General features: G+C 46.2%; 1 protein-coding gene across 1 annotated transcript in view; it reads right to left on the bottom strand.

Moving 5' to 3' along the window:
- Positions 1 to 2741: 2741 nt before the first annotated feature.
- The window catches only part of GALM (galactose mutarotase), a 72220-nt gene continuing 50665 nt past the window's right edge, over positions 2742 to 24296 (bottom strand). Inside the window, exons 5-7 of the mRNA XM_064364011.1 lie at positions 6349 to 6490; positions 4812 to 4986; positions 2742 to 2954 (exon numbers count right to left, since the gene is read on the bottom strand). Coding sequence (XP_064220081.1) covers positions 2877 to 2954; positions 4812 to 4986; positions 6349 to 6490 — 395 coding nt within the window. The 3' untranslated portion in view covers positions 2742 to 2876. The remainder of the gene's footprint in view (positions 2955 to 4811; positions 4987 to 6348; positions 6491 to 24296) is intronic.

Raw genomic sequence — 24296 nt, 5'->3', positions numbered from 1 at the left:
CTAATTTTTTTGTATTTTTAGTAGAGATGGGGTTTCACCACATCGGCCAGACTGGTCTCCAACCCCTGCCCTCAGGCAATCTCCCTGCCTCAGCCTCCCAAACTGCTGGGATTGCAGGCGTAAGACACCAGGCCTGGCTGCCTTTTTACTTTCTTTTATAAACTATTAATTTAAATGCCAGTAACTTATTTCAGCTGTCCCACAGGCGATGAATGCCCTTACTTGGACTACTGTAGACTTGGCTTCTTATAAAAACAATACTGTTTTTGGACAGAAGAAAACGAAGTATTTGGCTAATAAATGCATTCTCAAACCTAGAGGCTATTACATTAAGAACTAATTTGTAGTTTGTTTTGTCTCAGTGGATTCAGGGCTGGAATCGCCCCCATAGCGGCAGCAAGGGAGACCCCACCAGGGAGTGCTCCAAACTGTCTTGAGATAGGGCCGGCTGGGATTCCAAAGAAAGAAGCTCTAAGTGTCAGGGTGATCAGTCCAAAGCATTTATTAGGGGAACTTCCTTACAGAGTGCTGCAGCAATCGTAGAGAGAAAAGGGGTGTTCTGCCCAGGTATGTCAGCAGCGAGGGAGCTTCTATGGCAGTTTAAGGAATTTGGCTCAGAGCCAGTTTCTTTTAGTGTTTTAGACAACAACCTAGGCAGCTTTATCAGTGCCTGGGAATGTTCAAGGCCCAGTTTGGCTTCAAGGCTGCTGCAAAAAACCTGCAGCTGGGTAGGTGACACAGGTCAAGGCACTCTGTGACTTTTGGTCAGGATACAGAAAGCAGGGGGATCTGGCGACACTACACTTGTGAATAAGAAAACATTCATTCTCTTCTTCTCTGGGATTTCCTAAATGATTGCTGGCACCTATAGTATGAGAACCCTGCATTGAACAATTGAATCAAATTCGTAGCTGGGCTGCAGTCAGCTTAGTATTTCACCTCTGAGGCCTCTTGGCTAATAAATACATTGGAAACTTTATGAGTGGAGAAACCTGCAGGCAGCATCTTACTCAAGTCAACAAAGTTAACCTCACAGTAAGAAGACAACTGATCCTGAGATGTTTAATCAGCGTTAGATTAAAAAAAAAAGAGAAGACAACTGAGCATGTGCCATCGGGGCTGGTGTGTGAAGAGCACATCATCACACCTGACCTCCTGAACCCCTTCACAGACCCAGCAAAGTGCTGTGTACAGAGCAGGGGCTCAGAAAATCCATGCTGAAATCAATTAAAAAATAAACAAGATCCTTGGTTTATTCTCAGTTATAAAGAAAGAGGAAGTATGGAAAGCTACTTCCAGTGAGATAGCTTTCCTGTTAGGTAGGGAAATGCTGGGGCTCCCACTGAAGGGTAAGGTAGAATTACAGAACACACCCATATTCTCAGTCCATTTCCCAGAGGTCCACGCCTGATGATTTAAAGCTGAGTAAAGGAACAAGTTTTTTGAAGATGCAGATTTTGGTTTTATTTCAATTCAGTACAGTATATATTAGTATAACATACTTTTTTTTTTCAAAAATCACCAACCAAAACCCATCACCGATGCTTTGATTGTCCAGGAAAGAAAGAGCCCCCAGCCTTGTCACATAACACAACAACCTCTGTCCCCAGTGCAATGTGTCATCCTTGCTGTGCTGTGAAAGGCAAGGCTCTCTCCTCACCCTAACACAGCTCCTGTCTCCAGTGCTTGCCTGCCGATCTTCCCATGCCTTGGCCTGGCTGTGCTTTCTCAGTTAACCCAAAGGCTCTTCCGGGCCTTTTCCTCTTGGAATTACCCTCCTCACTAGAGAGAGAGCTGTTCTTTTTCTCTCTCTCTTTTGTTTTGAGACGAAGTTTGGCTCTGTTGCCCAGGCTGAAGCACAGTGGCGTGATCTTGGCTCACTGCATCCTCCACCTCCTGGGTTCAAGGGATTCCCCTCTCTCAGCCTCCTGAATAGCTGAGATTACAGGCATTTTTGTATTTTCAGTAGAGACAAGGTTTCGCCATGTTGGCCAGGCTCTCGAACTCCTGACCTTAAGCAATCCTCCCACCTTGGCCTTCCAAAGTGCTAGGATTATAGGTGTAAGCCACCACGCCTGGCCGTAAATGACAGATTCTTTTTGGATATTTTGATCTTGCACTTTAAGTCATACCAACTTTAATGCTATCAGACAGTTCAGTACAACCTAATGTTTCTTACAAAAATGAATCTGAGAAGCAAAGCTGGCTGCAAAAGTCAGAGCAGGTGTCATACCCCTCTTTACCCCTCAGTGATCTTGGGCATGTCCTGGTAGACTGAGGTAGAGGCCAGGAGGGGGACTTGCATTTGCATGACCTGAACACAAGTCTTGGCTCAACTTTTTAGGTATTAGCTTGCTGGTCCTCAACCTCTCTAAGCCTCTGTTTCCTCACTTATCAATTATCTACTACTGTATAGAAACAGGTCCATCTGCCAGTCTGCAGAGTGAGCTAATGTGACATTTGAAAACTCAGGGGTGCTGCAATAGAGTAAGGTGGTTAGAGGTGGAGGAGGAGAAATAAAAGCAATGTGAGAATAGCTTTAAGGAAAGGAAGGGCGAAAAGTTGAAAGCGGCAGGGTGGAGAGATGGAGGAACAGCAGCATGGGAGTCCACGGCTAGGGCCAGGGCTTAGATGACAACATTGGTGGTTGGGTTCACTGCCCTCTGAACTACACAATCAAGCTGGTCATTAGACATGGCCTGGAGCCAGTCACTGGAAAAGGAAATCAATACCCAGACTGATTCTCATGACAGCCACCATTTGTATGATTTTAATCCATGGAATCATTTTGAGAGCTTCTTAATCTTCACCTTTTTTCTGGACAGGAGACGGGTGGCTGAGCCTAGCCCTGGACGAGGTCATATCTTCACACTTTCTTAAGCCACAGAAAACTTGAACCAGGTGGTGTGGTCATACTCCTCACCAGGCCTCAGCAGCACACGAGGGAAGTGGGGCTGTGAAGGGGGAAACAATACAGGTGATGCTTGACAGCACAGGCTGCAACATTAACCATTTGGGTGTGCTTCTGGACGGGCCTCTAGACCAGTGTGCTCTGTGGACGGCTGCCAGTGCGGGAACTGTTTATGATTGGTTCATAGTGAGATAAAGAACTTTGGTCTGGGCATGGTGTGGGAGGCTGAGGTGAGTGGAGCACAAGGTCAGGAGATCGAGACCATCCTGGCTAAGACGGTGAAAAACTGTGTCTACTAAAAATACAAAAAGTAAGCCGGGCATGGTGGCAGGCGCCTGTAGTCCCAGCTACTTGGGAGGCTGAGGCAGGAGAATTGCTTGAACCTGGGAGGCGAGGTTGCAGTGAGCCGAGATCGCACCACTGCACTCCAGCCTGAGCAACAGAGTGAGATCCTGTTTCAAAAAAAAAAAAAGAACTTTAATCAGAGTGAAAATCTACTATATCACTAAGCACACTTTGTTGAAGTGAGACTTTCCTGACGAAGGAAAGTAGTGTGTTGATCTATAATCTGGTGCAAGATGTAGGCTTTTTTTTTTTTTTGAGACAGAGTCTCACTCTGTCTCCCAGGCTGGGGTGCAGGGGAGTGATGTCAGCTCACTGCAACCTCCACCTCCCAGGTTCAAGTGATTCTCCTGCCTCAGCCTCCCAAGTAGCTGGGATTACAGGCATCCACCACCATGCCCAGCTAATTTTTGTATTTTTAGTTGAGACAGGGTTTTGTCATGTTGGCCAGGCTGGTCTCGAACTCCTGACCTCAAGTGGTATGTCTGCCTCGGCCTCTCAAAGTGCTGGGATTACAAGCGGGAGCCACTGCACCTGGCCCTATTTTTTTTTTTTTAAGACAGGGTCTCATTCTGTTGTGTAGGCTGGAGTGCAGTGGTGTGATCATGGCTCACTGCAGCCTCAACCTCCCAGGCTCAAGTGATCCTCCCACCTCAGCCTCCTATATAGCTGGGGCCACGGTATACACCACCACACCTGGCTAATTTTTCTAATAATCTGTAGAGATAGGGTCTCCTTGTGTTGCCTAGGTTGGCTTCAATCTCGAGCTCAAGCAATCCTCCCACCTCAGACTCCCAAAGTGCTGGGATTACAAGCAGGAGCCACCTTGCCAGCCCAAGGTGCACACTTCTTATTGTGGGCTGGCACTTTTAGTAGTACTGCTCTAGGCAATAGCCAGAAAAGAAAGTTTTGAGGGAGCACATAGGAGGAGACGATATGGAAGTTCTCCTTAAGTGTGGTTGCAGAAAATGAGAAGGTATTGATAAGGAGAAACATCAAACTGGATAAAGGCTTTGAAGGTACAAAATTGGAGCTTTCTTAAAAATATGTAAATGCCATGTCAGTAGCTTGACTATGGGTTTTCTGTTTATCATGACTTGGAGAAGAGAATAAGCATGAATTTTTGAGCCGGGCACAGTGGCTTACACCTGTAATCCTAGCACTTTGGTAGGCCAAGGCAGGTGGATCACCTGAGGTCAGGAGCTCGAGACCAGCCTGACCAACATGGTGAGACCTCGTCTCTACTAAAAATACAAAAATTAGCCAGGTGTGGAGGTGAGTGCCTGTAATCCCAGCTACTTGGGAGGCTGAGGCAGGAGAATCACTTGGACCCAGGAGGCGGAGGTTGCAATGAGCTGAGATCATATCACTGCACTGCAGCCTGGGCAACAGAGTGAGACTCTGTCTCAAAAAACAAACAAAAGAACTTTTTGAATCAAACAAACAAACAAAACATGAACTTTTGAATCATACAACTTGATTTGAGTGTAGTGAACTCGGTTGTATAGTGTGACCTTGGACACAAACTCCACTCTAACAAGCTAGCCTGTGGCATTACCTGATTGACTGCATCAGGCCAGTTCTGAGTCTCCAGGCAGAAACCAGAGTGCTTGGGATAGACAGCTCCACTCTTGCCCTTCAATGTGCCATCCAGGAAGTTGCCCGTGTAAAACTGGACCCCGGGCTGGGTGGTGTATACTTCCAGTACCCGCCCGCTTGCAGCATGACGCACCCTGGGAAGAAACACAGACCATATGAGTCCAGGCAGAAAAGCAGGTGGGGAGGAGCAGAAGCTGGGAAGTGGCTTTGAGACAGGAAATCAGACCCAGCCACAGAGCAGGGACAAGATATAAGGAGGAGATGAAGGTAGGAAGAGCAGGATGGAAAATTCTTCCACTCTCAAAGGCAAGGCATGAGCAGGTGGCTTCGAGGATCCTCAATAGCAATGTCTCACTCTGATCTTGGCTTCTTTAGGGCATCACAAAACAGACTTACCCTTGCCTGCCAGCTGGGGAGTAGGGAGGAAGGGAGCAGCCAGGTTGGAGAGAGGAAAGCCCTGGAGGAGCTAAGATTTTTTTTTTTAATAGAGTTTTGTTCTGTTACCCAGGCTGGAGTGCAGTGGCTCAGTCTCGGCTAACTGCAACCTCTGCCCTGTGGGCTCAAGCAGTTCTCCCACCTCAGCTCCCCAGTAGCTGGGACTACAGGTGTGCGCCAGCACATCCAGCTAATTTTTATTTGTTTGTTTTGAGATAGACTCTGGCTCTTTCACCCAGGGGGGGTCCAGTGCTGCAATCTCAGCTCACTGCAACCTCTGCCCCATGGGTTCAAGTGATTCTCCTGCCTCAGCCTCTCAACTAACTGGGATTACAGGTGCCTGCCACCATGCCCGGCTAATTATTTATATTTTTAGTAGAGATGGGGTTTCATCATGTTGGCTAGGCTGGTCTTGAACTACTGACCTCAGGTGATCTGACCACCTCAGCCTCCCAAAGTGGGATTACAGACATGAGCCACTGCGCCCAGCCCGAGATTCTTTTCGGAGTTTTGCTCTGTCACCCAGGTTGGAGTGCAGTGGTGCAATCTCAGTTCACTGCAACCTCCGCCCCCAGCGTTCAAGTGATTCTCCTGCCTCAGCCTCCCAAGTAGCTGGGATTATAGGCACCCGCCACCACGCCTGGGTAATTTTTGTATTTTTAGTTGAGACGGGGTTTCGCCACTTTGGCCAGGCTGGTCTTGAACTCCTGACTTCAGGTGATCCACCCATCTCAGCCTCCCAAAGTGCTGGGATTACAGGCGTGAGCCACTGTGCCCGGCCCAAGTTAAGGCTTCTAACAATGGGCCTTAAAGAACAAGCAGAGAGGGAGAGAGGAGGCACTGAGGGTGGAGGAATATGGGTAATGGGAGGTAGGAGGAGGGGGATGAATTCTACAGAGCTCACCTGTGCCACGGGAGCTTTGAGAAGATATGGAATGTGGTACTGGGTTACCTGTAGCATAGTAAATGCTATTGATATGGCCAGAGGAAAAGCTCCAAAGGAAAATAGGAGTTGGTGTCAGTTTCTTTCTTACAGACTCAGGAAGTGAAAAATACCTGACCTTGCACAAAAATGCTTTTCTTTAGATCCCTTCAGACAGAAATTGTGGTCAAAACCATTGAGATGGAAGTCCCGCAGGTGTTTTCCAAGCTCCACTGGCTTTCTCAGGTCGAATGCAGTTCCTTGCACTGGGGCCACTTCTCCTGATGGGAAGAGACAGAAAACAAAGGTGATAAATATCCAAGTCTCATATTTACACAGAGCCTCCCCAAGACCCACTGGTTCTACCCTCTCAGCCTTCGTTTGAATTTGTTAAGGAGATGGGAGCCCAGATCCTGGGAAACATGCAGAGAGCCCATCTCTACCAAAAAAAAATAAATAAATAAAATTAGTCAGGCATAGTGATGGGCACCTGTGGTCTTAGCTATTCAGGAGGCTGAGGCAGGAGGATTACTTGAGCCCAGGAAGTCAATGCTACAGTTAGCCATGATTGGATCACTGCACTCCAGCATGGGTGACAGAATGAGACTCTATCTTGTTAAAAAACAAACAAATAGGGAGAGGGTGGGTTAGAGAAAACAAAACAAAACAACCCTCAAACAAAGAAATAAATAGAGTATATGGGAATATGGGCTCAGGTTATATGCAAATACCACACCATTTTATAAAGGAACTACAGTAGGCCGGGCGCGGTGGCTCACGCCTGTAATCCTAGCACTTTGGGAGGTGGAGGTGGGTGGATCACCTGAGGTCAGGAGTTCAAGACCAGCCTGGCCATCATGGTGAAACCCCATCTTTTTTTTTTTAAAAAAAAGAAGGAACTAGAGTATCCATTGATTTAAGTATCAGTAGGGTGTCCTGGAACCAATCTCCCATCGATTCCAAGGGACAATGGAAAATATATACTCATAAATATATAGTAACACATATATATATAAGGCAGAGTTGTTTTAGCTGAATTAAGTACAGGTTCTGAGCAGCCCAGGTGGAAAACCCCAGGATGAGATGATGGCAGAGGTCTACTTCTTCTTAAAATGATGGCCCACCCAGGCAGGAGTAAGTAACAGCCAGGTGCTAGAACCTTGCACCAAGTACAGAGAATCCCAGGTTCCTCTGTAGCAGGTCAAATCGCTCTGGCCATTTTTTCTTGAGGAGGAAAGAGAAAAAGGCTCTTTTCAGAGCCTTAAGCAATGATGCGGTTGAGTCTTTTTAAAAGTTTTTTTTCTTCTTTTTTCTTTTTTTGAGACAGAGTTTTGCTCTTGTTGCCCAGGCTGGAGTACAACAGCAAGATCTCAGTTCACTGCAACCTGTGTCCCGGGTTCAAGTGATTCCCCTGCCTCTGCCTTCCAAGTAGCTGGGATTACAAGCACAGGCCACCATGCCCAGCTAATTTTTGTATTTTTAGTAGAGACAGGGTTTTACCATGTTGGTCAGGCTAGTCTCAAACTCTTGACCTCAGGTGATCCACCTGCCTCGGCCTCCCAAAGTGCTGGGATTACAGGCATGAGCCATCGCTCCGGCCTAAAAAGTTTTCTTACAGTCCCAGAGCTGTCTCATATATTTTCTCATATATTTTAAAGGTAAATGCAACTATTAGGAGGTTAGCATACTCTTTTAGGGTGATAATTATTTTTTCCTTTCATGTGGTCAGATGGCAATTTTAGGAACTTGGCTTCTGTTATTAGGGGAGAGAAGTAGCATGCAAAGTAGAGCTGAAATCTTAGGAGGCTAAGAAAAAGCAGGAACTTGTACCTTACCATTAAAATAATTTAAAAAGTAAACGCACCAGCTGCCAGTCATTTAAAACATTTGGTTCTGCTTTTGTGGGTTCCTAAATGCTGAGAGAACACACAAATCTGAGTAAAAGAGGACATTTTTTTTTTTTTGAGACATAGTCTCACTCTGTTGCCCAGGCTGGAGTGCAGTGGCACGATCTCAGCTCACTGCAACCTCCACCTCCTGGGTTCAAGCAATTCTCCTGCCTCAGCCTCCCAAGTAGCTGGGACTACAGGCGTATGCCACGACTCCAGCTAATTTTTTTGTATTTTCAGTAGAGTCAGGGTTTCACCATGTTAGGCTAGTCTTGAACTCCTGACCTCAAGTGATCCACCTACCTTGGCCTCCCAAAGTGCTGGGATTACAGGTGTGAACCACCACACCCAGCCTCATTTTTTTTTTTTTAGACGGAGTCTTGCTCTGTTGCCCAGGCTGGAGTGCAGTGGTGCAATCTCGTCTCACTGCAACCTCCACCTCCCAGGTTCAAGCAATTCTCCTGTCTCAGCCTCCCAAGTAGCAGGAACTACAGGCGCCTGCTGCCACACTCGGCTAATCTTTGTATTTTTAGTAGAGATGGGGTTTCACCACGTTGGCTAGGCTGGTCTCGAACTCCTGACCTTGTGATTCACCAGCCTTGGCCTCCCAAAGTGCTGTTATTACAGACATCATCCACTGTACCCGGCCCCCATTTCTTTTCTTAAACTCAGAACTGCTGTTCAGAAATCAAGTCTGGCATGATCACGGCTCACTGCAGCCTTGACCTGCTGCAACCTAGTGTCGGCAGACTGGGGTTCTGAGTTCACATACAGCTCAGGGTGCCTGGGCATAAAGCACTCAAGTGAGGCACTAAGGTCCAGGCGATACCATCCTGGTGTCCCGGTTCAACCGAGAGAATCTGGGAAGCACACATAGGAATCCTTGCTCTTTTTTGTTTGTTTTGAGACAGAGTTTCACTCTGTCGTCCAAGCTGGAGTGCAGTGATGCAATCTTGGCTCACTGTAATCTCCACCTCCCAGGTTCAAGTGATTCTCCCATCTCAGCCTCCCAAGTAGCTGGGATTACAGGTGTACACCATCGTGCCAAGCTAATTTTTGTATTTTTAGCAGAGATGGAGTTTCACCATCTTGGCCAGGCTCGTCTAAACTTCTGACCTCAAGTGACCTGCCCACCTCGGCTTCCAAAAGTGCTGGGATTACAGGCGTGAGTCACTGTGACAAATTTTAAAATGGAATATTTGCACATGCAACCAATTTTTTTTTTTAACTTTTTAAATTTTTTGAGACAAGAGTCTTGCTCTGTTGCCCAGACTGGAGTGCAGTGGTGTGATCTTGGCTCACTGAAACCTCTACCTCCCAGGTTCAAGCGATTCTCCTGCCTCAGCCTCTGGAGTAGCTGGGATTACAGGTGCCCACCACCATGCCTGGTTCCTTTTTTCTTTTTTTGTTTGTTTGTTTTGTATTTTTAGTAGAGGCTGGGTTTCGCCATTTTGGCCAGGCTGGTCTTGAACTCCTGACCTCAAATGATCCACCTGCCTCAGCCTTCCAAAGTGCTGGGATTACAGGTGTGAGCCACTGGGCCCAGCTCCACATGCAACCAATTTAATGGTAACAAATGTAAAAGGTAAAAAATATCATATAATCAAAGAACTTCTCTTATCTTTGTTCCCCACATATCCAGTTTCTTACAATAGAAGCACCCATCATTACTGGCTTCTCTCTTTTAAAAACATTTTTATTGCCAGGCGCGGTGGCTCACGCCTGTAATCCCAGCACTTTAGGAGGCCGAGGCGGGAGGATCACGAGGTCAAGAAATCGAGACCATCCTGGTCAACATGGTGAAACCCCATCTCTACTAAAAATACAAAAAAAAAATTAGCTGGGGGTGGTGGCGCATGCCTGTAGTCCCAGCTACTCAGGAGGCTGAGGCAGGAGAATTGCCTGAACGCAGAGGCGGAGGTTGCGGTGAGCCAAGATCCTGCCATTGCACTCCAGCCTGGGTAACAAGAGCGAAATTCCGTCTCAAAAAAAAAAACATTTTTATTTATGTATTTATTTTTTAGAGATGGTCTCACTCTGTTGCCCAGGCTAGAGTGCAGTGGACGATCATAGCTCACGGAACTGGAACTCCTGGGCTCAAGTGAGCCTCCTGCCCCAACCTGTGGAGTAGCTGGGACACGTGCTTGCCTCCATGCCTGGGTTGTTACTGGTTTTCCATGCACAATTCCAAAGGTATTACAAAGATACCAACCATTTAAGTGTACACTCACAAACACACACAAACCCAGCAGCCTGTCTCCACCTTGATCTTTTCACTTAATGTATCTTAGTTAGTTTCCAAATTTATTCCCAAGTATTTCATTGGACAGTTCAATATACACTCACGTTTTTCTCCATGATAATTTATCTATTTAGAATTTCTTTTTTTTTTTTGAGACGGAGTCTGACTCTGCTGCCCAGGTTGGAGTGCAGTGGCTCAATCTCGGCTCACTGCAACCTCTGTCTCCTAGGTTCAAGCAGTTCTCCTGCCTTGGCCTCCCAAGTAGCTGGGATTACAGGCATGCGCCACCACACCTGGCTAATTTTGTATTTTTGGTAGAGATGGGGTTTCACCATGTTGGTCAGGCTGGTCTCAAACTCCCCGACCTCAGGTGATCCGCCCACCTTGGCCTCCCAAAGTGCTGGGATTATAGGCGTGAGCCACCATACCCAGCCTATATAAGCATTTAATCCTCCTTTTCTTAGATAGAATCTGCTCTCAGCTTCTTCCTCCCTTTTTCTCCTTCCTCTGCTACCTGAGCTAGGTTGCAGACACTTTTAACTGAAGGTATTCTAATAAAGGCACTTTTGTTTCCCAGTAGATGGTGCTAGAGACACAATAGAAAGAGGCTGCTTTACAACCTCTAAAGCCTGATCAGTTCTGGCAGAATTCATAGTTTAACCTTTTGGATCTTGAAAGCCAAGGGCCAAATCCTAGACAGCAGTGTGACCCGCTTGGGTATGCTTTAGTTCTGCGACGTTTACATGATAAACCATCTCTCAGACTTGCATGGTGGCTCACGCCTGTAATCCCAGCACTTTGGGAGGCCGAGGCAGGCAGATCAGTTGAGGTCAGGAGTTTGAGACCAGCCTGGGCAACACGGTGAAACCCGGTCTCTACTAAAAATACAAAAATTAGCCAGGCATGGTGGTGCGTATCTGTAATACCAGCTACTCGGTAGACTGAGGCACGAGAATTGCCTGAACCCGGGAGATGGAGGCTACGCTGAGCCAAGATTTCGCCACTGCACTCCAGGCTGGGTGACAGACCCTATCTCAAACAAACCAAAAAAAAAAAAAAAAAGGAAAAGGCAACAATAAATCTTTTTCTCTTTTTTAGAGACAGGGTCCTGCTATGCTCAAATGATCCTCCTACCTCAACCTCCTGAGTAGCTAGGACTACAGGTGTATGGCCAATTACATATATGTATATAAATAATTTTTTTTAAGAGGCAGGGTCTTGCTCTGTTACCCAGGCTGTAGTGCAGTGGCATGATCATGGCTCACTGCAGCCTCGACCTGCCAGGCTCAGGTGATCCTCCTGCCTCAGCCTCCCTAGTAGCTGGGACCCCAGGCATGTACCACCACCCCTGGCTAATTTCTGAATTACTTGTAGAGATGAGGGTCTCACTGTGTTGCGTAGGCTGGTTTCAAACTCCTGGGCTCAAGCAACCCTCCTGCCTCAGCCTCCCAAATTACTGGGTTTACAGGCATGAGCCACCATGCTCAGCAATTCTTCATGAAGCAGTAAGACTCGGGAAAAAACGCTGGTATTCTCATGGGCTCAGGAAGTTTTTAATCTTACCAAACTATATTCTGAGTGGTAACTTATACTTTCTTCTATAACTTTAAATGGTGTTCACAATATTTTATTCTTCCTAAAAGCTATAGTCAACTCAAAATCTAACCCTTATGACAGTTCTAGTGTGATGGACTTAGGTCAGTCAAAATTGCTTGTAATTATTTCCCTTAAAGTATAACTACAGGTAGAAGAGTTTAAGGAACAAAAAAAGCTACAAAATTTTTGTGAAGGGAAGACAGAGGGCATATATCAGGCCTGTTTCCCTGTTACCGAGCAATCCACAAATCAGTGTTTGCTTCAGCTCTTCCCTCTGTAAAATGAAGCTGTTATTTGTTGCCACATTACATGGAAATATTTGATAAATGATATGCCTGAGCACCTTCAGGAGGCTGGCATAAATAAATATAACAAGGCCAGATTTCAGGCTACCATATAGAATACAGAGCAGAGGGCACAAAAGGTAAGACTTTTTTTTTTGAGATGGAGTCTCGCTCTGTCACCCAGGCTGGAGTGCAATGGCATGATCCCGGCTCACTGCAACTTCCACCTCCTGGGTTCTTGTGATTCTCCTGCCTCAGCCTCTTGAGTAGCTGGGACTACAGATGTGTGCCACCATGCCCAGCTAATTTTTTTATATTTTTAGTAGAGACGGGGTTTCACCGTGTTAGCCAGGATGGTCTCGATCTTCTGACCTTGTGATCCGCCCACTGCGGCCTTCCAGACTGTTAGGATTATAGGCGTGAGTCACCACACCCAGCCACAGAGGGTAAGACTTTAAGCATGACAAAGAAGCCCTGAATTAAAATTAGAAACTTGGGACAATTCTAAAATGAGATTTTTACTAAATGAGAAGAAAAAAAAGAGAAGGCTCTAATCTATCTTGTCCAGCCTCATGTATGGACACACTTGCTCATGTGCTTAATGGTCAGGTATATGGAAAATGTGGAATTTGCCCCCCAGATTCACCACGTCTCTGGGTCCTTTCTCATAACTGGAATGAAAGTTCCTTCTGGGTCCCCTATGCCCACCACGTTCTGGCAAAGTCCAGTTGATTGCTCAAGAATATTCTCTAACATAATTTCCTCTTGTGAAATATTATAACCTCTATAGCCAGAGCCAATCTTTTTTTCTTTGTTCCCATTATACTTAGAACAGAATTTTCTCAAAACATTCATCACATTATGACATAATTACAGGAATTGTCAGAGTCAAAATAAAATATAAAGATGAATCTCTCAATGTTTTATTTGAAAATCACAGAACTTGCCAGGTGTGGTGGCTCACGCCTGTAATACCAGGACTTTGGGAGGCCGAGATGGACAGATCACTTGAGGCCAGGAGTTTGAAACCAGCCTGGCCAACATGGTGAAACTCCATCTCTACTAAAAATACAAAAATTAGCTGGGCGTGGTAGCATACGCCTATAGTTCCAGCTACTCCGGAGGCTGAGGCAGGAGAATTGCTTGAACTGAGAGGAGGAGCTTGCAGTGAGCCGAGATCGCGCCACTGTACTCCAGGCTAGGTGACATAGTGAGACTCCACCTCAAAAAAAAAAAAAAAAAAATCACAGAATTGCAATTCAGAGTGCACACACAGCCTGGGTGGTCTTCAGTATGTCCAGAAAACAAAGAGAAGGTTGAGAGTTTTATTAGGTATATGAGAGTTTTATTAGGTATATATATATATATATATTTTTGTTTGTTTGTTTTTGTTTTTTGAGTCAGTGTCTTGCTCTGTCACCCAGGCTGGAGTGCAGTGGCTTGATCATAGCTTACTGCAGCCTAAAACTCCTAGGTTCAAGGGATTCTCCTGCCTCAGCCTCCTGAGGAGTTATGACTATTGGAGTATACCACCATGCCAGCTATAATTAAAAAAAATTTTTTTTTTTAATGAATGAGACGTTCTTTTTTTTTTTTTTTTTTTTTTGAGACGGAGTTTCACTCTTGTTACTCAGGCTGGAGTGCAATGGCGTGATCTCGGTTCACCGCAACCTCCGCCTCCTGGGTTCAAGCAATTCTCCTGCCTCAGCCTCCCGAGTAGCTGGGACTACAAGCGCGCGCTACCATGCCCAGCTAATTTTTTTCGTATTTTCAGTAAAGACGGGGTTTCACCTTGTTGACCAGGATGGTCTTGATCTCTTGACCTTGTGATCCACCCGCCTCGGCCTCCCAAAGTGCTGGGATTATAGGCGTGAGCCACCGCGCCTGGCCAGAATGAGAGGTTCTTATGTTGCCCAGACTGGCCTCGAACACATAGCCTCGCCTCCTCAAGCGCCAGGACAACTGGCCTGAGCCACAGTAGCTCAGCCAGCTATAATTTTTAAATTTTTTTGTAGAGATGAGGTCTCACTATGCTGCCCAGGCTGGTTTTGAACTCCTGGCTTCAAGCGATCCTCCTGCCTCAGCTTCCCAAAGTGCTACGATTACAGACATGAGTTGCTGCACCCAGCCGGAAGTTTTATTAGAAAGAGAAATGTTACATACTGTTCTGAAAGAATGCTCATTGGCACTAGAGAAACTTCTGGGAGCTGGCAGGGTCTGACTGGTGAGTGACAGCAGTCGGCAAAACTAGTGTTAGAGTCACAGCAGGTCATTTTAGTAATTACTAAGGTGAAAGTGGTCTTAGGGTTACAGCAGGCTGTTTCAGCTTTGCAGAAAAATCAATTCTTGGAGCAGGTGCTACGTATTCTAACTGCTCTTTTCCCCCTGGCCTCTCGACTCTGAGTTAGTTGCGTATGACAAGAATGACCCAGTTTTTATAACCAACTTTCATATATATCAAGCCATTTGTCTATGAGGAATGTGAGTTCCTAAAGGGCGGGAATTGTGCCCTATGTATCTCTGTACATTCTGGGCATGAAGCAGAGCCTTTCCTTGATTGAAAAACTGATGAATGAAGGCAGGAGAAGCAGAAAAAAAATCAGAGGCAACTGTGTATGTTGTATCATCTGTGATGAAGAATGAAAGATCTAGAAAGGGGCGTAGGAGTTCCCTCATCCCATCCCCTGACTTTGCAGCTGGCGAGCTTGAGCCCCTGGCAGCTGACGGGACTTGCCCGAGGTGACACATCTCCATAGCATCAGAGCCTCCACTCAGGCACTTTCCCCCTCCCTGTGGAGTGTCCGACTTGGCTACAGCCCCTCACGCCCCCAATTCCTACAGGTGCTCTTGACTTTTTTCACTAAGAATTTAGAAAATGAACATGCAGTTTTTTAAAGCTTGGTTTATCTGCATATATGACTTTGTTCTTTGGTGCTAAGAATAGAAGGAGATGTCAAAATAGCTCTCTCAGCAATGCTGAGTGTTCAGAAAATGAAGCGGAAATGGAAAGGGTACCCTCAGAGAGAATGTCACATCCTCTGACTTTAGTTTTGAAGCCACCAGAAAGCCAGGGGTGTTGGCAGGGAGAAGCAATTTTCTGAAGAGGATTTCTTATTCTCCTGGAGGCCATCTGGGTGTGTATTAAGGTCTGGGCAGCAGTACCTGGCAGATGAGGGGCTCTGACCCAACGATGTAGGGTTACAGCTCTAGGCCAGAGGAGCAGCTCATGCCCTATTTCAGAGACGGTCTGACTGCAGGCAGCAGCAAGGACCCATTAGAAGTTGTTTTCATAAATGTAGAGACCAGAAGTTGCATGGTGACAGCTGTGGAGGGTGTGGTTAATCAGCGCTGGGTTTGTTAGGAGCATACAAGGAGGAGGGAGGGGGCAGGAGAGTTGAGTGTGTGCAAAGGGGTGAATCTCATGATGGACTTCTTCTTTTTTGAGATGGAGTTTTGCTCTTATTGCCCAGGTTAGAGTGCAATGGTGAGATCTCAGCTCACCACAACCTTTGCCTCCCAAGTTGAAGTGATTCTCCTGCCTCAGTCTCCTGAATAGAGGGATTACAGGCAAGCGCCACCATGCCTGGCTAATTTTGTATTTTTAGTAGAGATGGGGTTTCTCCATGTTGGTCAGGCTGGTCTCAAACTCCCAACCTCAGGTGATCCATGCACCTCGGCCTCCCAAAGTGTTGGGATTACAGGTGTGAGCCACCACACCCAGCCTCATGATGGACTTCTTAGTAGAGACAGGGTTTCACCATGTTGGCCAGGCTGGTCTCGAACTCCTGACCTCAAGTGATCCACCGGCCTCGGGCCTCCCAAAGTGCTGGGATTACAGGTGTGAGCTACCTCACCCAGCCCATATGATGGACTGCTGTTCTGGGTAGGGGCTGGGGGAGTGGGGAAGGGTAGGTATAGTTGGGGAGGGACAGTGAAAGGGTGGTAGTTCTGGAGCTGAAAGACATCTAGAATAGAGATCATGGAAGGTTGCAAGGAGAGGTCATGACAAAGCCAAAGAAGTGAGCAGCTGAGAAGAGTGAAGGACAAGATCATTGCAAGAATGGCTCTCAAGCTGAGTGGGCCAGGCGCGGTGGCTCACGCCTATAATGCCAACACTTTGGGAGGCTGAGGCGGGCAGATCCCTTGAGTCCAGGAGTCTGAGACCAACCTGAGCAACCTGATGAGATCCCGTCTCTACTTAAAAATTAGCCAGGTGTGGTGGCGCACACCTGTGATCGCAGCTACTCAGGAGGCTGAGGTGGGAAGATCACTTGAGCCTGGGAGGTCAAGGCTGCAGAGAGTCATGATCATGCCACTGCACTCCAGCCTGGGTGACAGAGACCCTGTCTCAAAAAAGCAGCAGAGTGGTCAGGGTATCACCAACATGGATAAGGAAATAATCAAGGATTATGACAAGATTGATGTTAGAGTGACCGTGAACCAGGAAGAGGTGGAAGTGACTGGGGGGGGGGATGATTTAACAAAGAGAGGTCGTGAGGGTGTTACTCTAGCCCCTACGACTGCCTCATTTTTGCAAGAAGATGAAGTAGATCTGATCACTGAAAATAGAACTTTCTAACATTCCCGATCTCTGTCACAAAAGATTAAACCTTCCTCTTTCTATTTGCATGCTTGACAGAGTTAAAATTACCTGCACTCTGAAAGTGAAGGAAAAACTCACTGCCTTCACAAAATCCATCTGCCTTGATTCATATCTCTTGTCTTACATAAGAGATTCACACCCACATTCTATTATGAGGAATTTGGCCTTTTCCCCATGACTGCTTGTGACAGATTGCATTTTTCAAAGATGGCCACACTAGTCTAGATCCCATCCACATGCTCTCCTTACAATGTGATGTTGACACTTCTTCACTGAGTGGTGGAGTCTTTGCTTCCTTTTGAACCGGGATGGCCCTTTCTAACCACCTTAACCAAAAGAATGTGGCACAAGTGATGTTGTATGATTTCTGCAGCCAGGTTATCTAAGAGGCTCTAGACTCACCCTCTCTTTCTCTCAAGACATTTGCCCTTGGAGCCCAGCCACCATGCTGTAAGGAAGCTCATGTCACGTGGAGAGGCTATGTGTGGGCTGCTCTGGCTGACAGCCCCAGCAAGGCCTCCAACCAACAGCCAACATCAACTGCCAGACATGTGAGTGAACAAGCCTTCTGATGATTCCAGCCTTTCTCTAATCTTTTAAGCTGAGGCTCTAGATAGACATCATGTGCAGAGACAAGATATGCCCTGTCTGAATTCCTGGCCAATAGAGAGATAATAAATGAAGCGCTGGAGTGATTTGTTGTATAGCGATAGATTACTAGTATACTGCTAGTATCTACGAAGTGATGTTTTCACCTCCTAGCACTGACTTCACAAGTTCCGACGGGAGACCCGATTCCCCTTCTCGGCTCCTCCTTGCCCCACCACCAGTTTTTTTTTTTTTTACATAGTCAGAAGTGCCTTTACGTGATTATACCTTAAGAACACTAATCCTGGCCGGGCGCGGTGGCTCAAGCCTGTAATCCCAGCACTTTGGGAGGCCGAGGCGGGTGGATCACGAGGTCAAGAGATCGAGACCATCCTGGTCAACATGGTGAAACCCCGTCTCTACTAATACAAAAAAAAATTAGCTGGGCACGGTGGCGCGTGTCTGTAATCCCAGCTACTCAGGAGGCTGAGGCAGGAGAATTGCCTGAACCCAGGAGGCGGAGATTGCGGTGAGCCGAGATCGCGCCATTGCACTCCAGCCTGGGTATCAAGAGCGAAACTCCGTCTCAAAAAAAAAAAAAAAAAAAAAAAAAAAAAAAAAAAAAAAGAACACTAATCCTTGCAATTAGTTTTGGATGGGGGAAAAAACAAACACAAATTTGTTAGTTTACCAATTTTAGAGCATCTTTTACGTGCCAGGCATTAAACTGACCTCAGGAAGCCTAAAATCTGGTGGAAGAGACAGATTAAAACAATAAAAATTTATTTATTTATTTAGAGACAATGTCTCACTCTGTCACCCAGGCCAAGTGCAGATCATAGCTCAATGAAGCCTTGACCTCCCTGGGCTCAGGTGATCTTCCCACTACCAGCCTCCCGAGTAGCTGGGACTACAAGTGTGTGCCATCGCGCCTGGCTAATTATTATTATTATTTTAGTAGAGACGGGGTTTCACCATCTTGCTCAGACTGGTCTCAAACTCCTGGGCTCACACCAGTCTCCCAAAGTGCTGGTGTGAGTCACCACACCTGGCCAAAACAATAAAAATTTATAGGAGAGTGTGAGACATGCAAGGACAGTAGCATTCCTAAGGCTCAGCAGGGAGCAGGGAGAAGCAGCCTTGAACTCGGCCTCAAGGGTCAAGAAAGGTTCTGAGGTATGACAGGATCCTAATATATTTTTTTAATTTCTTTTTTATTTTTTTTTAAGAGATGGGGTTACACCACATTGGCCAGGATGGTCTCGATCTCCTGACCTTGTGATCCACCCACCTCAGCCTCCCAAAGTGCTGGGATTACAGGCATGAGCCACCGTGCTTAGCGTTTTTTTTTTTTTTTGAGACAGAATCTCCCTCTGTTGCCCAGGCTGGAGGGCAGTGGCAAGATCTCGGCTCACTGCAACCTCCACCTCCCAGGTTCAAGCAATTCTCTGTCTCAGCCTCCTGAGTAGCTGTGATTACAGATGCCTGCCACCATGCCCCACTAATTTTTGTATTTTTAGTAGAGATGGTGTTTCACCATTGTGGCCAGGCTGGTCTTGAACTCCTGACCTTGTGATCCACCTGACTCCACCTCCCAAAGTGCTGGGATTACAGGCATGAGCCACCGCCCCCAGCTAGGATCCTAATCTTGAAGGATAAATTGGGATTGCGTATTGATGAGGCACAGGAAAGAAAGAACACGCACAGGACTGGGCTCCAGCCACCTGTGAAGGTGCAGGTGTGGCACAGGCAAGACATATTTATGCCACACACATCCTACAGGCTTCTAGCTCTGACTTAATTTTGAGGGGAAAAGACTTAAGAAATGGGGTAGAAAGTGAACTGGGGCTATGAACTCCTAACCAAACACCGATTACAGGAAAATAACTTTTTAAAAAATATCTGGGCATGAACACTCTGTCACCTGGGGTGAATTTTAATTCAATGCTTTTAATTTCTCATGATCTGAAATCGTGTTTTTCCCTCCCTGGTGGCTCTCATGGCTGACTCTCTGAGAAGAGGAACAGATGGTAACGATGCTGTAAGAGTCGTTGACTCTTGACGTTCACTCATTTTTAGACTATTCCTTCCCAACATATCCTCTTTCTAGCTCATCTTCACACAGCCCAGTAGACACTGCAGGAATAAAACCACAGTCCTGCCAGACACTCCTCAGCACAGGTACATCCTGTTTATAATAACTATTAAAAATTATTTTAAGGTAGAAAAGAGAAAACAAAGGAAATCTCACATAGACTTCCTATTAAAATCTGGGAAATAAGTCGGAAAGAAATTTTCTCCAATAATTTTTTCTCCCCTAAAAAAGAAATACTTGGGCCGAGTGCAGTGGCTCATGCCTGTAATCCCAGCACTTTGGGAGGCTGAGGTGGGCAGATCACCTGAGGTGAGGAGTTAGAGACCAGCCTGGCAACATAGTGGGACCCTCCCCACCCTGCCCTGTATCTACACAAAATAGAAAAAATTAGCCAGGTGTGGTGGTGTATGCCTGTACTCCTAGCTACTTGGGAGGATGAGGTGGGAGGATCGTTTAAACCTGGGAGGTTAAGGCTGCAGTGAGCTGTGATTGTGCCACTGTACTCCAGCCTGAGCTACAGAGCAAGACCCTGTCTAAAAAAAAAAAAAAAAAAGAAAGAAAATTGTTTTATATAATCTGTTCTGCATTTTGCTTTACAAATCTGTGCAAGCTGTCTTAGGGCTTAGAAGGACTTACTAACTGACCTTGGGTATTTCTATGCCTCTGTAAGATTCAATTTCCCCATTTATAAAATGGAGCTAAGGTCGGAGACAGTAGCTTCCACTTGTAATTTCAGCACTTTCGGAGGCTGAGGCGGGGCAGGGGGTGGGGGATCCCTTGAGGCCAGGAGTTCAAGACCAGCCTGGCCAACATGGCGAAATCTCATCTCTACTAAAAATACAAAAAATTAGCCAGGCATGGTGATGTGCACCTGTAATTCCAGCTACTTGGGAGGCTGAAGCACGAGAAATGCTTGAACTCGGGAGGTGGAGGTTGCAGTGAGCCGAGATCACACCACTGTACTCCAGCCTGGGTGATAGAGTGAGACTCTGCCTCAAAAAGAAAAATGTAACTAATATTAGTATTTACCTGGCACATAATGTGTGTTCTCTCTCTCTTTTATACTATCTCTCTCTCTCTCTCTCTCTCTCTCTATATATATATATATAAATATATATGGGCTCCTAGCTCTGACTTAATTTTGAGGGGAAAAGACTTAAGAAATGGGGTAGAAAGTGAACTGGGTCTATGAACTCCCGACCAAACACTGATTACAGGAAAATAGCTTTTTTTTTTTTGTAATATCTGGGCATGAACACACACACACACAATCCCTTAATACAGAGACCAAGTATTAATCATAGTGTATTTTTTTTTTTTTTTTGAGACAGAGTCTCACTCTGTTGCCAGATGCCAGGCTGGAGTGCAGTGGCACGATCTCAGCTCACTGCAACCTGCACTTCCCAGGTTCAAGCAATTCTCCTGCCTCAGCCTCCCAAGTAGCTGGGACTACAGGCGCACGCCACCATGCCCAGCTAATTTTTTTTGTATTTTTAGTAGAGATGGGGTTTCACCATGTTGGCCAGGATGGTCTCAATCTCTTGACCTTGTGATCTGCCCACCTCGGCCTCCCAAAGTGCTGGGATTACAGGCATGAGAGCCCGGCCAATTTTTTTTTTTTTTTTTTTGAGACAGAGTTTCACTCTTGTTGCCCAGGCTGGAGTGCAGCGGCACGATCTTGGCTCACTGCAACCTCCGCCTCCCGAGTTCAAGCGATTCTCCTGCCTCAGATTCTGGAGTAGCTGGGATTATAGGCACCCGCCACCATGCCTGGCTAATTGTGTATTTTTAGTAGCTCCTACCATACCTAGCTAATTCTGTATTTTTAGTAGAGATGAGGTTTCACCATGTTGGTCAGGCTGGTCTTGAATTCCTGACCTCAGGCTGGTCTTGAACTCCTGACCTCAGGCGATCCATCCACCTCAGCCTCCCGAAGTGCTGGGATTACAGGTGTAAGCCACCGCGCCCCATAGCATAAATCTTTCATGCAAAAAGAAGGTGCGTTCCTGCCTCCAGAGCACACTGCCATTTTCATTACCGTACTTAAGGTTTCTGTTTTTTTTTTTTTTTTAGAGTCAGGTTCTCTTTTGTTGCCCAGGCTGCAGTGCAGTGGCTATTCACAGGCGCAATCATAGCTCACTGCAGCCTGGGACTCCTGGGCTCAAGCCATCCTCCCACCTCAGCCTCTTGAGTAGCTGGGACTATAAGCACACACCACTGTACCTGGCTTATTCTGTTTTCTGAAGCTTCCTCTTCTAGTGATTTTAAAATTGAGAACAATGGGTTTTAAATGATTTTTTGAATCATGAACTCCTTTGAGAATATTATAAAAGCTATGAGCTCTCTCTCCAGTAAAATGCACACACATACAGAATGATCCGGAGCCTCTGAAGCCCCGCCATGCATCCCTGGTCTACAGAATATGTTCTACTTTTAGTGCTATTCATCACAAAACAAATTGCCTGTCATGACCTGATGTTGAAATGCACATTTGGAATCTTGCAGTCATATAACCTCAAGTGTTTGGTCAAGAAACACAGATTCCTCCCATAGCAATGTGGCAAAAACTTTGCATAATACACGAGGGCCTCATTCTGGACTGTTTATGATTCCTCCATACTCTTGAGCACGTACACAACATTCTGACATGCGAAAGGCACAGAAGCTGGTCTCAATCTGAGCAAATCAACAGCTTTCAGAAGCTGCAGGGAAATGAAGCATTAGAGAAAGTGGAAGTTGTCCCTAACGATAGCTCAGAAAATAGGGCTGATTACGCAAACTGTGTATCCCTGGGTTTCAGTGGATCCCTGAAGTCATGAATCACTCATCACTGATAGCAACCTCCTGGGAGCATCCTGCTCACCTGTTTGGCAGTCAAACTCAATAGAACAGATTTTAGAGTCAGGTAGGCCTGGATTTAAATGCTGGCTTTCTTTGCTGTATAAATATGTGGAGGCTGCTTAGCTTCTCTGAACCTTGGTTAGCTCATCTGTAAAATGGGGATAATAAGATAATCTACCTCATAGGATTACTGTGAACAGTAAATGAAAGAAGGCATGTAAAGGGCTCAGCACCCTATTTAGCAAGTGAGAAGTACTCAGTAATATGGCTGTTACTATGGACAGTAGCAGAGGGCAATTTAACAGCATAACTCCAGAGTTAGGGAAACTCGATTCCAGGCCGGATGCAATGTCTCACACCTATAATCCTGGCACTTTGGGAGGCCAAGGCTGACAGATCACTTGAACTCAGGAGACCAGGCAAGACAACATAGTGAAACCATGTCTCTACAAAAAATACAAAATTAGCCCTGCGTAGTGGTACATGCCTGTAGTCTCAGCTACTTGGGAGGCTGAAGCAGGAGAACTGCTTGAACCTGGGAAGCAGAGGTTGCAGTGAGCCGAGATCACACCACTGCACTCTGACCTGAGCGACAGAGGGAGACACCGTCTCAAAAAACAACAAAAAAATCTCCCCCAAACCAAAGTGTAGTTCAATGAGCTAATAATGCATGTACTATATGTGCTTAGACATGTCTGGTACATATTAGATACTCAGTAAATAGTGGCAAAAATGATGATGGAACTAATGATAGTTAATACTTAGAAAGCTCTTACTAAATGCCAGGAACTGTTCTAAGCACTTTACATGTATTTTTTTTTTATTTAGTTGTCACAACCAATAAGGTAAGTCCAAATATTATCTTTGGATGAGGCCTGCAGAACTCAAATAAATTGTCCTAGATCACAGAGCTCGTAAAGATTTTTTTTTTTTGAGGCAGGGTCTTGCTCTGTTGCCCAGTCTGGAGTGCTATGGCATGATCACAGCTTATCACAGCCTCAACCTCCTGAGATCAAGTGATCCTCCTGCCTCAGCCTCCTCAGTAACTGGGACTGCAGGTGTGTACCACCACGCCCAGCTACTTTTTAAGTTTTTGTAGAGATGGGGTCTTGCTCTGTTGCTCAGACTGTTCTCAAACTCCTGAGGCTCAATCCATCCTCCCACCTTGGCCTCCCAAAGTACTGGGATTACAAACATAAGCCAACATGCCCAACAAGATTACCTAGATAGACATGCCCTAAACCACTGTTTTCCTGAGAATAATGTTTCAAAATCAGCCCTTGCGGTCACTTCACTAATATTTGAGACACTTCCCATTTCCGGCTGGAGCTTCCCTGCCTGGGGCGGGACAGCCACCACTGTCCAAGAACAGGCGCATTGCTAGGGCCACATGCTGTTCTAAGAAACCAAGACAGCCTTCCTCCAATCCTTCTAGATCTGTCGTTAGGCTCCGTTAGCCAATGGCCACTGAATGCTCTAGTATGAGAGAGACAGCCCTTCTACCTGACTACATCAAGAGAAGGCATTCAGAGTTTGCTTGATGATTTCATGAGGGGAACATATTGGGGTGGAAGACTGTTCCCTGCATGCTTGTTTTGCTACTTCCCAGGAGCTCGGGTAGGTTCCAGTGACAATGGTGTGATTAGGGAGCCCAGACTGATGGCAGACCCAGGGCCTCCTGTTCTCCTCCAAAAGTTGCAAAGCTCCCACAGTCACAGCTCACAGGAAGCCAAGAAGGGCACCAGGGGCAGGTGGCAGATATCCAGGCATCGTGAAAACGATGGGTAATTGAACAGAGCTAGATTACATTAATCATTCAGGGTCAGAGAACAGAACCAGAAAAGGAGAGGGGAGAAATCAGTCCAGCCTTTCTGGTCAGTTGGCACAGGAGCAGTGGCACAAAATAGGCTTTATGTGGGGCGGGTTAGACCCCATAATCTCTATCAGGC

The sequence above is a fragment of the Aotus nancymaae genome, unplaced genomic scaffold (genome assembly GCF_030222135.1).
Source record: "Aotus nancymaae isolate 86718 unplaced genomic scaffold, 86718_ANA_hifiasm-v0.15.2.pri h1tg000057l, whole genome shotgun sequence".
Lineage (NCBI taxonomy): Eukaryota > Metazoa > Chordata > Mammalia > Primates > Aotidae > Aotus > Aotus nancymaae.
The sequence above is the reverse complement of the archived record's forward strand: the minus strand, read 5'-3'. Positions and strand labels throughout refer to the sequence as shown.